Source organism: Triplophysa rosa, linkage group LG9 (genome assembly GCF_024868665.1).
Source record: "Triplophysa rosa linkage group LG9, Trosa_1v2, whole genome shotgun sequence".
Classification (NCBI taxonomy): Eukaryota; Metazoa; Chordata; class Actinopteri; order Cypriniformes; family Nemacheilidae; genus Triplophysa; species Triplophysa rosa.
The window spans coordinates 15513960-15528332 of record NC_079898.1 but is presented as its reverse complement, the minus strand read 5'-3'; the positions used below and the strand labels follow the sequence as shown (position 1 = coordinate 15528332).

General features: G+C 42.5%; 1 protein-coding gene across 2 annotated transcripts in view; it reads left to right on the top strand.

Moving 5' to 3' along the window:
• Positions 1–13885, top strand: part of adka (adenosine kinase a) — a 133823-nt gene extending 119938 nt beyond the window's left edge. Inside the window, exons 9-11 of one of the 2 annotated variants that reach the window (XM_057341557.1) lie at positions 2579–2693; positions 11773–11859; positions 13156–13885. In XM_057341557.1, the coding sequence (XP_057197540.1) occupies positions 2579–2693; positions 11773–11859; positions 13156–13280 (327 nt within the window). In that variant the 3' untranslated portion in view covers positions 13281–13885. The remainder of the gene's footprint in view (positions 1–2578; positions 2694–11772; positions 11860–13155) is intronic. The other variant, XM_057341558.1, reaches the window with a different exon arrangement.
• Positions 13886–14373: the final 488 nt, after the last annotated feature.

The following is a 14373-nucleotide window of genomic DNA, read 5'->3' as shown; positions in this document are numbered from 1 at the left end:
CCTTTTTGTTTTGTTTCATTTCGAATACAGGTCATTAGTAGAATTCAATCTGATGTTTGACAGCACATTTAAGCTTTTTGCCATTGGATTGGGTTCTTTTACTAAAACCGTGAATCGCCGTGTCAATCTTGCTTCCAATACAAATGAATACGAAAACAACTGTCTGGCAATGTAAACCCACTCTGAAGTCAATAACGCTCTGCCGTGGCAATATCTTGAATGGAGAATGCAGCGGTAAGCTGATTGAATCTGTTTCTGATTGAAATTGGCCGGACCGCAGGAAAGCAAACCGTGGTGATGTGGGATGAAGGCAGAGGTGATGAGGCAGCTGGGCCTGCGTGGGACACCGTGCTACCTCACCATTAACAAAACTGTCAAGGGCTGGTGGCTGTCGTGGCCAAGCAGCCTCTCTAGACTGGTTTTGGCAGGGGGACTGGTGGACGTGACAGACTCAAAGCTTTGGCAGGGTTGCGCTACTTCTGCCCCTCTGACTGGGGCTTTGTGTAACTGAGGGTGGGGGGATGGTATTGAACCACCAAAACGCAACCCCCTAGTCCCCCCTCCGACCACCACCCATTCTATAGCCCCAACCCCCCCCCAGCTCCTTCTGTCCGGTGCCAGCTGGGAGGTGTGAGGGCTGGAAAATGCAGATGATCTCATGAATTTTTTTTAAAACCTCAAGCGCTTTCTTGTTTCTCTTAACTTTGCTCATCAGTATGTTTTTGTTTGTTTTTGTATGTAGTTATCAAGCTTGACATGATTAAAATGTGGAAGGCACTGCTTAGGATTTATAAGTGTAGTTGAAATGGATATTCGGTCATTATTTATGCATCATTATGCTGTTTCACACCATTATGCTATTTGTTTTTTTCAATGGAACGCAAAAGAAACCATTTTTGATTTTTTCGATTTTGTTGCATATTCTTATATATTAAATGCTAAAGCAGTCTAGTCCATGCAGACCATTTGCTAAAAGGCCATCGCTCAGAATTTAAATTTTTGGGTGAACTATTCATTCAGGGGTGAAAAATTCACTCCATGTAGAGGCTGATCCTGAAACAGCTCCAACTACCGATCACAGACCATCTGGACCCGCTGAAGTTTGCCTACATAGGTGCAGGCAAGCTCTGATCTACACGCCACTCCCACCCAGTTAAAGTTGGCATCCCAGTCAGGATTTTGTTCTTTGACTTCTGCGATGGCCTCAACACCATCATATCTCTCCGACTTGGTAACAAGCTCAGCGAGATACCTGTGAACGCCTCCACAATCTCCTGAAATCATAGACTATTTTACCAGCAGGAAGAGCTTGCCAGGCTCCGGGGAGAGAACGTGGAGGTGGTGTAATCTTACAGGTTGCTTGGAGTCCACTTAAACAGCAGACTGTACTGGACAAACAAATAAAGCAGTGCAGTATGAGAGAAGTCAGAATATGCGGTGGAGGTTTTTTAACATGACTGTCTGCTGCCAGTCTGTACTGGCAGTGCACTGTTTTTCTGCTGGGGAAGAATGTAGGCCAACTCCCTTTCTGGATTTTGATGAGGATAAGAGGAAGTCTGCAAATTTTGAGTCCATAATAAACAATTCTGCACATCCTTTCACCATTGCTGTGTCTCGGAGCGCTGGCTTATTCCAGCACAATATTCTGAGCCGGGGTCTTTCTGCTGCCATTAGTTTGCAACATCTCCCAGACGTCCAGTGTTTTGTTTGTTCTGTATTTATTATTATGTTTGGGGATGCTGTTTTGCAACTGAATTTGCTCTAGTCGATTATTCAAATAAGGGGATTATAACATGTTATTATTGCGGCAGATGAATGCGTTGAATAATAGTTAAATGGCTTTAGAAGTTAATGCATTGTTTTTTGTTTGGAGCATATAGCAGCGCAGGTGTATTCAACTTTTAACCTTTTTTTTATTAAATCTTAAATTAACAGCCCTATTTAAAATATATATTTTTAAAACAAAATATAGTTTTTCTTAAAGAAGTTGACATACAAATTTTCTACCTCCTTCTTCAGTCTTAAAGATTTCTTTGAATGATAAAGATCTTACACAAATGTATCACCTCAGCAGTTCGCAGTTCCTCTGGCAGACCTAATTTTCAGAACAACATGAATTTTGTCATTTCTATTTTTTTTTTTCCAAAAGACAGCTTGTTCATTCAAGCATTGTCTCTCCTGTTATTTCAGACAATTGTTAAAATGTCTGTGTGCACTATTTTTCCAACAAAAGAAAAAAGAAAGAAAGAAAACATCATTTTCAGTTTATTGTGGATGTAAGCATTCCAAAGCCAAAAGATCCATCCATATGTTTCTTTAAATCCACTGAACAGTACATGCATCATTTTTTGTATCCCGTTATCTTTTAAACATTTTGTTTAAATGAATGCATTAAAGGGGATGGGGTGTAAAACGACATTTAACATTGTAACAAAACTGAAATTCTAACTGAGACGTAGTGACTAATTCAAATTATCAGTAGAAAAGATTATGATTTGTAAATATATATATGGGTTTTACAACGTGCTTTAATCAATTAGTTTTCTCTGTTTTCAAAATCAGTTTTTTTCCTCTGCAGACAGAAAACATCGAAGAGATCTCTAAGAAGGCCCAGAGCTTACCCAAGGAAAACAAGAAAAGGCAAAGAGTTGTTGTCTTTACCCAGGGCAAAGAAGGAACTGTAATGACCAAAGGTGTGTGCCGGGTTCTTTTTCATCTATTCACAATGAAGTTTTAACAGTCGCTGCTTTCATAACAGGACAGTCTTGTGTTAAAGAGAAATAAGAGAACCCCCAGAAGGCAAGAAAGAAACATCTAATATACTTTCGCGCTTTTAGTTATTTACAGTTGGAATGATGTTGATAGATTTCCTCTGTAAACATTAGTGAATAGCCTGAAACAAGGTCATCTTAAGAATAGAATGCCGTTCTCTCTGGCGGCTTTCGATGTTGCTCAGTGTGAAATGAATTCGCCCTTGGCAATGACCTCCTATCTCTCAGATGCAGAATTTGAATCCAAAGGGCTGTTGCAGTCACATTGCTATGGTAACTGAGTGGTGGGGGATCTTTCTATGGAGTGGATAAGTTGAAGCGAATAGTGGGGAGAAGCATAACAGTTGTAGCTATTTAACGGCCGCCGGTTTGAAGTTGAAAGCGGGGAGGTGACAGGAATGCGAGGGGATAAGCCCAGCTACGTGTGCTCTTCTCCCGCTCTTCCTCTTTGTGTGCCGCTCTCATTTTGCACCTGCCAGAATGGCATTCTTCAAAGCTTTAAAGTCCACCAGTGACCAGTCTCGGCTAAATTCCATTTGTTCAGGATAATTCGGCTTTTATTACTTTTTGTATTTTGAGTCATTGAATTTCACAGTGTTCTTACAAGAGTTCTATTGAGAATTGGACATTATTTAAACCTCCCGAGGATAAAACGAGTTCTTCCTTGCGATGCGGTGGAGGCGATGGGGGGGAGATGGGGGGAAAACGATGAGGTAAACCTGGACAGGAACAGCCACTTTATGTCTTTCAAAGTGGACGTGGCCTTTTTTTTATTTCTGATGCATCACTCCAACGTGGTTTGTGACCCATGACATCCCAATGACATCGTAGCACTAATCCTATTCAGACGTCTACACTACAGGATTGAAGTTTTGTTAAACAGAGCTGTCGCAGAGTTCAGTATTATAGAATTTACACAACGTGTTACCAGAGTAACAAAGCTGGCAAAGCTGGCTGTATTGGTTCCACTGCGCTGCGTTTATCACACAAACGCTAATAGCATTACTCCCCCCGGGCTGATAAGACTGCTCAGGCAATTGCGACTCCTGTAAAGCCTCATCAGAGGAAAGTGCTACAAGACAATCCTCGCCTTTCGCTACAGAACCCCTCTCGTTCTGGAAAACGCTCCAGCTAACTTAAAGCACGAGCTTTAGAGAAAATATTCTCCTGGAGGCATTTTACACTGTGCCGGAGAAAAAGGCGGCTTCGGCTAACCTCCTCCAGCCCTTTCATAAGAACCTGTGGGGTTTAGAGGCAACCCCCTGCGAACCCTATACGAAGCGTGCGACGAACGCTAAGTGAACAAGGACGAGGTAGTTGCCCGGAAAAAACGCCAGGCGGGTTCAAATAACGGGGTTGACGGCAAATAGAGGGACGCTATTGCTCCCCGCTGCCTCCATCAATAAACATCAATATAAAAGAGAATTACAGATTTGTTCAACCTCCCAGAGGCTGTGCTCTGATACTGTCTGATCTCCACATTTCATTTGCAATTTGCTCTCTACGCGGGGATATGATCGTTCAGCAGCCTCTGAATGTCACAATGAAGTTGTTTTAATGGTGATTAAGAAGGCTGGGATGATAGGCCCCGGGGGCGAAGCTCCAAAGAGATGCAGATTTGTTATTATGTAGTTCCTCTTTGTGCGCGCCCGCTTTCTCTCACGGCATAAGCGCGGGCCGTTCTCCACATTAATTTCCTTAATGAAAGCTACCAGAAGAGGAGCCCTTATTGAAGCACCTCTGTGACACCGGCGAATGGAGCGCGGCCCTGCTGACGCACCTATTACGGGAGCACGGCACGGCACCCGCTGTCTTTGATCTAAGGATGGCTGAGCGAACAGGGTCGCTCGTGGGTTTCGGAACAGCTGACATCAGTGTCTCGGGATGGACAAGAGGGAGTGTGTGATATTTTGTTCCTCCTAGGAAGGTGTTAAGAGTTAAGCTAACTTAATCGCACTCTTTGTGACCATTTTTCGAAATAGATGTTGTGTTTAATCCTCGATCTGCTTTATGCGTAGGAATGCAGCTCAACAAGGGCAGGCGGCCGGTTTCGGGCGGAGCCTGCCCTTCTCGCTTAGACATAACTCATAAGTGTTGTTGTGTAGTTGAACTTCCTGGAACTGAGGTTCCTGAAAGATAACCTTTGTTGTGTTCCTTTAAATATCACAAGAAGTGAAACTAACACCATAACAGGAGGGGCATCTTTTGCATACGGGCAGAGAGCGAGACTCGATTTATTTCCAGCGGACGTCTTGGCAGTTCAGCTATATCTAGATGTGGTCAAATCCTTATCTTATCTAGACCAGTGTATACTGAGCATGTAATTGCTCAACACAAGCACGTTGTATGGGCTCAAAATGCTCACTTGAAAGGTCACACATTGTCCACCCTGTACTTATTTCCCACTTTTATGTTAAAATGTTAAAAGAGACTAATAAATGATCTCGGTTATTATTTTTCGAATAATTATTAAGCATGGTTGTACGTGATCTCATTTTGCTTGGAAACATTTTTTTCCTGCACTTAGAGAGGTTCTGCTCATCTTAAAGTGTATTCTGGAGGAATGTGTCTAATGCGCTGTCAGATTTACCTGCACCTAATGAACTCCCCAGAGAAGCCTTTCCGTTTCACTCTGTTTTCCTCCATCTCTGTGAGCCCTTAGCAAAGGTTATTATGCGCTCGTAAACGCACACTGTGTGTGTGTTCCTGTGTGTGTGTGTGTGTGTGTGTGTGTGTGCGTGCGTGCGTGCGTGCGTGCGTGCGTGCGTGCGTGCGTGCGTGTGCGCGTGTGTGTGTGTGCGTGCGTGCGTGTGTGTTCACACTCTCCCTTGCATTTTTGTGGTGTTATGTTAGGGCTATTATTCTGTAATGTTTGCCCGTCCTTGTTTGTGTCTTATTAATGCAATGCACCTTCAACACAGCTGAGCTAAAACAGAAAGGCTGTACGCCGTCAGGTAGTAGCTGCTTGTTTTGACAGGCTTAAAGTGATAGTTCACCCAAAAATAAAAATGCTGTCATTATTCACTCACCCTCATGTCATGTCAAACCTGTATGACTTTCTTTCTTCTGCAGAACACAAAAGATATTTTGAGAAATGTTGGTAACTGGCACACATTCAGTTGCATTGGTTTTGTGTCCATACAAGAGAAGTGAATGGGTGCCAGTCCATTTTTTGTGTTCTATGAAGTCATACAGGTTTGTAATAACAAGAGGGTGAGTAAATGATGACAGATTTTCCATTTTTGGGTGAACTATCACTTTAAAAAGATAGAAGAGCTTACTCTGTTAAATACAGATACAAGTTTGATTTTTGTGCTTTTAATGGATTTTAAATTATTTTTAATTCATCTCAAGAATTTCATTTCAGTGAATCTGGTCATCTCTGCACCTGGCTTGTAACAGGAAAAGGGACGGATGAAGACTTCCTCACGCCCCCCGAATCGATCGTGACATCATCACCTCCCGTCTCGGGCTAATTAGCATGGCTCAGAGGCGAGGGGATCTGATCAATGTCTCGCTTTGAAAAGGGCAAAACTGCCTCTTAAAGCTCTCGGTGTCCCAGACTCTGATTATTTGTGCCGGTTATCTCCCGCCATTCCCGGCACGGTGGTTGCCCTTTATTAGCGGCTAAATGTGTTTGTCACGCGTACGTTTCTCTGACCGGAGATAGCAGGTCAGAAAAAATCTGCAGTTTCCTCACTTTGTTTGCCAAGAGGAGGGCCATCCTTGTTTACTCCTGCGCTTTTGTTTGGCCGTGGTGCCGAAGAGAAGTGGATTTGAGAGGAGTAATCTCTCACCGTTCCTCAGCTGTCTGGAGGCCTTGAATCTCTCTCGCGCTCATTGGTTTTGTGTCACGTCTCGTTGTGTGGCGAATCGGTTGTCATTCAGTTGCTCAGGTGTCTATTGAAAACATTTCGGCCGGATAATAATTCACGGGGCTGTTTATCGAGCATCGCTTCTCGACATGTCGGAGGTTTGTGGAAATGACAATGCTACAGTAAAAGAGTAATTATCGCGTGACCCGAGGCGTTCATGGTTTTGGCTTGTCACATTACGAGCGTAATCATATTACTCTGTACATAACTAGTGATAACAAGAGAATTTATTACACTTAATTGGCATGACTCCACAGTGCTGTAAACTTTACGATGGCTTTTTCCGACGCTCAGGGGCTATAAATAGTCGAGAACAAGAGGCTGCCATGCATGTTTTGTCTGTGCAGGCCTGATTTATTTCGAGCCGGTCCCATACATGTTTATAGTGCTGCTTGTTCCTGGAGTGCCTGCGAGAGCAGAACTGTGGTTTCCTCTCCCTCCAGAAGGGCCCGTGCCAGAAGGAAAGAGGACTCCGAAAGCGACGTCTCACTGCTCATCTAAGCATGCTAGTGTCAAACATGGCACCGAAACGAAACAGCTGTACGCCAGCTATTAATATAACCTCACGGCTCTGGAGGTGTTACTTTGTTGCCCCCTTTTTTTCACGTTCCCTGGATGGTTACAAAGAGGAAAGTATTTTCACTTTATACACCAGCATGTAAAGCACAGAATGGCAAAACCACAATAGCGCTGGAAAGTCCGTGTGAACTGCCCTGAGACTGTGTTTGCAGGGACGACCACAAGCCAGTAACAACAAAGACAGGTTTTGGCAGCAAACTTTTAATTGCCATGCCTATTAAAGAGCCCTGCCAATGGCCTTTTTTGTGTTATACATTAACATGAAATTGGTTCTGGAACGATCTCGGACTAACCAAAGCAGCATGTTCGTGGCCAAGTTCAATAGTATGTTTAGAAGAAAGATGTGATGTGGAGGGAGATGTCCGTCAGTGATGGTTTGAGGGAAGGAGAGCAGCGCGCAGTCGTTTTGGAATTTCATTTCTCTGTTTTTATTTGCCCTAGTTTGCTCTCGCGTGCTTGTATAAATTGCCCTCGTTCACGTTGGACCAGAACCTCTAGTGAAACGTTAATTCGCAAGTGATTCATTTTTACTGTTTAAATTGTTTCATTTTCCTGGTTCAGTGAACTTTTCCTCCCTTCGTACTCACAGTTATGCTGTTTCGTGCCTTGTGTGTGTATATAATGCTCAGACCCATTTGGAACACAATGGGGTGGGTGGGGTAAGCTGTGCCGCTTTTTACTTTTTCATCATTTATCATTCACCCTCATCCGAGTCCAAATCTGTCCGACTTTCTTTTTTCAGTGGAACACAAAAGAAGATATTTTGAGAGATGTCTCTGTGGTTTTGTGTCCACACAATGGAAGTCAATAGGGACCGATGTTGTTTGGTTGTTCTTTTGTGTTCTACGGAAGAAAGAAAGTCACACAAGTTTGGAGTAAATGATGCAAGAATATTCATTTTTGGGTGAACTATGCCTTTAAATTAGTGGTAATCTGTGTCATGCAAAAGGAAACATTCAGTGATTGTGAAATACATGAATTACGCTTTGAATTAATTTGAATTCAGCCACAAAAAGGTTTAACATCCAGAATATTTTAATGTTGTGTGGAAAAATGGTATGTTATGGGCTCTTGATGGTCACGTGAAAAAAAAAACGTGCACAGTTTGTTAGGTTAAAAGGGTGACGCATCCTATCCGCTGACGCATCTTACCCCCATCATCCCTACTCACTTATTACTTTATTTTCAACGTGCATGTCCGTGAACGATAACACCGAGGACGCTAATGAAAACATCCTATTGGGCCAATTAGCAGTGTGAAACTGGAGAGTTTTCTTTTTCTAAGCATCTGCCTCTTGCCTCCATTCCTTGAAACTCTTGCTATTGTGCCTATTGAGAGGCGAGAGAGGCTCCTGGACACCATTTGGCATCCAAGTGGTTGGACGCCTTGTCGTTCAGCGCAGCCCCGCTCATTTCACACATCCTCCCTGCATTATCATATCAATTGATGCAGCTTGTAGGAGACAAAGTGAGGTTATGGGAACCACCTAGAGCAACATGCACCATTAAACATCAATGCGAGGGGACTAGCACATATGCAAGTTCAGCCTTGTTTACCAAGATGGAAGACTGGCAGAGTATGTTTCTCAGTCCGCGCAGCCCGTGGCACTCCCACTGAACCTTAAATCAAGTTTGAATCTGTTTATACCTCTTGCTTTTAAGCAAGAGGCTTAAAAGCAAGAGGTATAAACCTCTTGCTTTTTTGCATTCATCATTTGCATGGATTTGTTGCAAATGATGAATTTTGTTGCATTCATCATTTGCATGGATTTAATTGGTGCTGTGCACTTTTGTTTTAAGAGGTTTTTTTATTGTGTTTTTTTTTGTGTGGACTCTGACCTCTGGATATGACCTAATGTTGTACCATGTACTTCCAAGAATCACCTCATAATTTTTTCCCAGTGAGTCATTACGGCCTAGATGTTTGGACATTTCCCAGCATGTCTGTAGTGCGTGACCTGTCATCATATGGCAGGGAGGTTAGATTCTGCTAGTACCTACATGCTCACCATGCTTAATTTCGTTGGCCGGTTCTCTCACAGCTCTGAAAAGGAGGGCGCTTGATACCAACCTTGATGTATTGCGTAGAGACTGTTCGGTTCAGTCATGGGTATCAAAGTGAAGAACAGCTAATGGCTATTTTTTTCTCTCTCACTCTTAAGCTGTGCTGTTTCTGAGTCATAAAAGGAAGTAGAATCAGGTCAGCCTGTGTACAGGAAGGAAGGCACCACATACGGTTTCATTTTGAACATATACATTTGCAGCTGGTCATTTTTGTTTCTCCTCTCTTGGTAATTTTTTTTCTATTCTATTCAGATTTATTTCTAACACTTGTTGCAAAGCATCTTTACGGAATTTCTGCACAAACACATAACAAACAATGTAGAAATAAGAGAAGAGATTATGGAAAACAGAAACATTATGCAATAGCGTACATAGATTGCATGGAATTTTAGCATCTTTCATAAAAGCTTGACGTTGGTTAAAGTGATAGTTCACCCAAAAATGTGTGACTTTCTTTCTTCCGCAAAACACAAAAGAAGATATTTTGAAGAATGTTGGTAACCGAACAACGGCGATCCCCATTCACTTCTATTGTATAGACACAAAATCAATGCAATTCAATGGGCACCGTCGTTGTTCGGCTACCAACACTCTTCTTTTGTCTTCTCCAAGGGTTAGAGGTTCATACAGGTTTGAGGGTCAGAAAATGATGACCCAATTTTCATTTTTTGGTGAACTATTCCTTCAATAACTGTAAAAATAAATGTCTATGTATTGTACTGTAAACATAATTTCATTCTGCAGATTCGGCTCTTCATGACAGCGTGCAGTCTGTTTCTAGTTTGACGAGACGAGGAAAGCGCGCTATAATGTTTTATTCTTTAATTGCAAAATAATAGATCGATCATGAGTTTCTGTTAACTTAATTCAGACGGAAGATCCTCTAGTTAATGATTTCAAGAGGAAGGCGGGCGCTCATGCTTCATTGCCTGCATTAATTAAGCAAAGTCATTTTGCTGCTAATTAGCTGATTCTAAAAGGATCTGCTTTTTGTGTAATTAATTATCAAAGACACAATCGGCTGCGGCGTTCGGGGAGAAACCGCAGCAGACGCGTCTCCGGCGCTCGTTGTTGCGTCAGTTGAAAGCCTTCGTTTTGTTCGCTGTTGTTTTCCGTGCGTCTGAAGGTTTTCCTGTGAAGTTCCGTGCACACGCTCTTTGACACCTACCGGCTACAATTAGCAGGTGTGTACTTTAAAGCCCTCTGTTGTTGCAGATTACTGGGTGTTTGGGGAAAGAATCCTCCCTTGAGGTCTCCCTTATGGTGTCAGAAAATGTGAAGGCTCAAAACATGTGGAGTTGGTAATATTGTCATTTTGAAGGTATTTCAGTATTCATTGCTCTGTTTTAGGTAAATGAAGGTGTTTTGTTTGAGAGCTTGTAGTCAACTAATGGAAAACTAATGACTCAGCCTTTGTGGCTTGCTTTATGCAAATTGGTTATTTGTTAACATGCATATGCATTAGCTCATGTGATGCAGGTGTTATTCACCTTTGTTTATTTGATTCATTTCAGCTAAAACTGTATTTGTTTCTGACTTGAATGCATGGCACATAAGGGATGATTTACAGTCAGCCGGTAAAATTATTATTATTGCAAAATAAACCCATACATCCCCCTCCATGTGAAGCATACTGAAGTACATTATCTCACTTATTATACTGTATTGCTACTTACCAAATAAGTAAATATAAACAGACATGAAGTATTGATTTAAGAAAGAGACTGTGTGGAAAATGGGGGAAAACATACAAAAATACTTGACCATAGAATCCAGGTACAAGGCAGAAATCACATTTTAAGACTGTAAATCTTGGGGTTGGAGTATTTTCCGTCCTTTTCAAGGGTATGTTCCTGAGATGCGGTATGTGATACTGGCTTGACTGAAGTGCTGTCCTTACTGGAAAACAAAGTTATATCAGTCCCATTCAAGCCTAATGGAGGCTGCTGCTATAAATAAAACAGTGCAGTCAGAAAGATCATTCAAACAGAATGCCGAAAATAGGCTGACATTGTCTATCAAATGATATTTCGAGCAGCCAAATTCCGCCAAGGAATTGTCACGCTGAAGGAGTGCCAAATGATATAATTGCTTCTCCTTGAGGCCTGAGCGAGGCTCTTCTAACTCATCAAGTGAAAATGGCACATTCCTCTTTTCCACACGTCTCCATCTTTTAATGCTAGCTCAAGTTTGTTTCTGCCTCTGCCGTGTCATAGGTGATTAGCATGCTAACGTTCTTTGTTTGCCAGGGAGAAATTAAGCATGGTGAGCGAGCAACAGCAGTTTGTTTGTTTGTTTGTTCCCTTTTATGAGTGATTGAAAAATGAAGGCATGCTTTGTGCTTCTATGTAAAATGTACAGTCTTTTATCAAGAAGAAACGGCAGTTTATGACAGCAGGTTGGTTTGTTTATGCCAAACTGTTGGTCTGTGAATGGGACTCATTTTCTCAGCTCACACTTACTGTGAAGCCTTTTTTCAACAGATGACAAAGTGGAGACGTTCCCTGTCCTGGAGATCGACCAGAGTGAGATGGTGGACACCAACGGTGCCGGAGACGCTTTTGTTGGAGGTACTAGTAAACCATTTCTGTGTAGCCTAGTTGAAAAAAGTGACTAAGAAGTTTATTGACTTCCATAGTAAACACACACATTGAATGAATTGTTGTTCTAGACAGAAGTACATTTGTCAGAAAATCACTAGTGACAGGTTTATTTAATCCAGGATAAAGCTTGACCTGTTACCTCTGGGAACGTAGACCGCGGTGCTTGAGCTCTGACGCGGCACTTATTTGTTTCCCGCACAGCTTGTTTTGAATGATTTTGAATTTGTAGATGTACGCCTGATACACGTGATTTGCATCAGGCTTAGTTTAGTCGTACGAAGCTGCCAATGGTATTGTAATGTTTAACCTCAGCGCAGATATGCAGAGAAGTGCAGATAACATAGTTAAGGGGAAATAGGTCTGCTTTCATGATGGATTAGCGGAGTTTCCAGACACCCCGCAGCCATTATCTTTAATCTGTTGGTTTCACTAATAACTTTCAAATAGCCGGTGCGCGTCTGCTCCCATCTAAACCGTGAAGCCATCCATCAAGCTTATAAAGCACGACGCTGTTTGGCTCCCCGCGAAAAACAGAAATATTGATGTTGATCGTGCTGTTTGCACAGGTCTTTGCGTAGGTCCCCGTAATTCATCTTCACGGGACGCCTCTTACGTGGTCCTCTGCTTTTCCGCGAGTCTGATTGGCTAACACGTCTTCCTGTAGCTCTTCCAGGACAACCTTGCGACTAATAGAGCTGTGAGCGTGTTTGCTCAAACGCCGTATTGATTTTTTAACTCCTTTATCCGTTCCAACAAGAGGTTGGAGGCCAGCGCTCTACCGCGTTGGAAAATGAATTTGCCAGCTGTTTTTCAATGCGCGCCAGCTCTGCTGCGGAGAGAGGAGATCTAGGTGGGAGGGTTCAGAGCCCGAGGGCAGCTGGAGGAATTCTGTAGCGCACATCACTAAGGGGTGCCTTTTCTATCACCTCTACCCCCAAGCCTGATTTCCTTAATTTTTCAAAGAAAAAAGTACACGCAACAGAAAATCGATAACCCACTGCATTTTCCAAGCTAATATTTGGCAGCATATGCCACGTACGAGTGTGTTTATGCGCGCCCACCGCTCTGAGCGTTCAGATGCGAGCGGAAGTGTGTTCACGTGTGCATTCATTAAACATATGTTTGTGTGCGTGCATATGTTTGTGCGCGTGTGTGCGTATTTCAATTAGGATGAAATCTGTCCAGCTCTTGCTGTGTGATGACAGCGAGCACCTTCGCAGTGTTGTCGATCTGATTTGTCTTTTTGAATGTCTGTTTGTGCAGGTTTCCTGTCGCAGCTGGTGCAGGATAAGACCTTCGAGCAGTGCATCCGTGCCGGACACTACGCTGCTAACGTCATCATTCGACACGCGGGCTGCACATTCCCAGAGAAGCCTGACTTCCACTGATGGGCCGCTCGGAGACCAGGAGACATAGCCACACAAGTGTTTTATAGGACTAATGCCTTTTTTAATTGACTTTTTATCGTCCAATGCCTGCATTCTTCCGTGCCTCTGTTTTTAACAGTCCCGCATCCTAATGTGATAATGGAGACATATTTCACATTAAAAACTGTTTACAAGGAGCTATTCCTTTGTTGCAAATATTGATTTGTTCTTAAAAAGCCATTTTAATATTGCTCTCCCCAGTATTATAAGAGCGGTGATCGTTATAACCAGCATCTCTCCAGGTGTGGTGTTTGTTGTATTAACAAAATTGCTTTCGTGATGTAATGATACTGCTGTAAGACCTACAGAAGAACACACCTTAATATTACAGAGGTCAGATGTGTACAAATCATTTTAATTCTTTGATTAAAATCAAAGACTCTATGTTGGCCAGTATTGCTGTTGTAAACCAAATGCATTTGTTGAACGCACACTTGAATGTGTCCTGATCAAATTAAAACCTGTTGTCATGTCAGCGTAACATGAAAAAGCATGCAGTCCTCTTGAATTTAATACCTCTGCCAAAAATAAAGGCTGTTTTACTGCTGTATGACTTGAATTTTCTACCTAACCTTGTCATTAGTTGATATGTACAATGAGTATTACACTACTATAGATTATGTTGTGAACACATGACACTTAATTTCCATGCAGGAATGTTTATCTATCAAGGATTTTACTTTCCAAGCATCTCAATTCTGTTGGATGGTTAGTGGTCCTCAGTCCTGTCTCTTTGATGACAGTGACACGTCTGCGAGGGTTCATCTCTGCGATATGGGACTAGTAGCAGCTATTTGTAACATTAGAGTGACTCGAGGTACAGCTGTCCCCGTGTCCTGGTCTGTGACTCCAATCATAGCAGATTCTGGTTCCGTCACTCAAAAAGATGTTTGGACCCTTCTCTGTAGCTCTAGATGGGCATCACTCAGCACTCGAGTCAGCCATGAGTCTGTGTGAAATCCATAATGTCACCCAAAGATAAAGTCCTTGAGCACTATTTCACATGTTCAACCCGAATTCGTCCACACACACACAATCTCACTCGTGTTTTTCC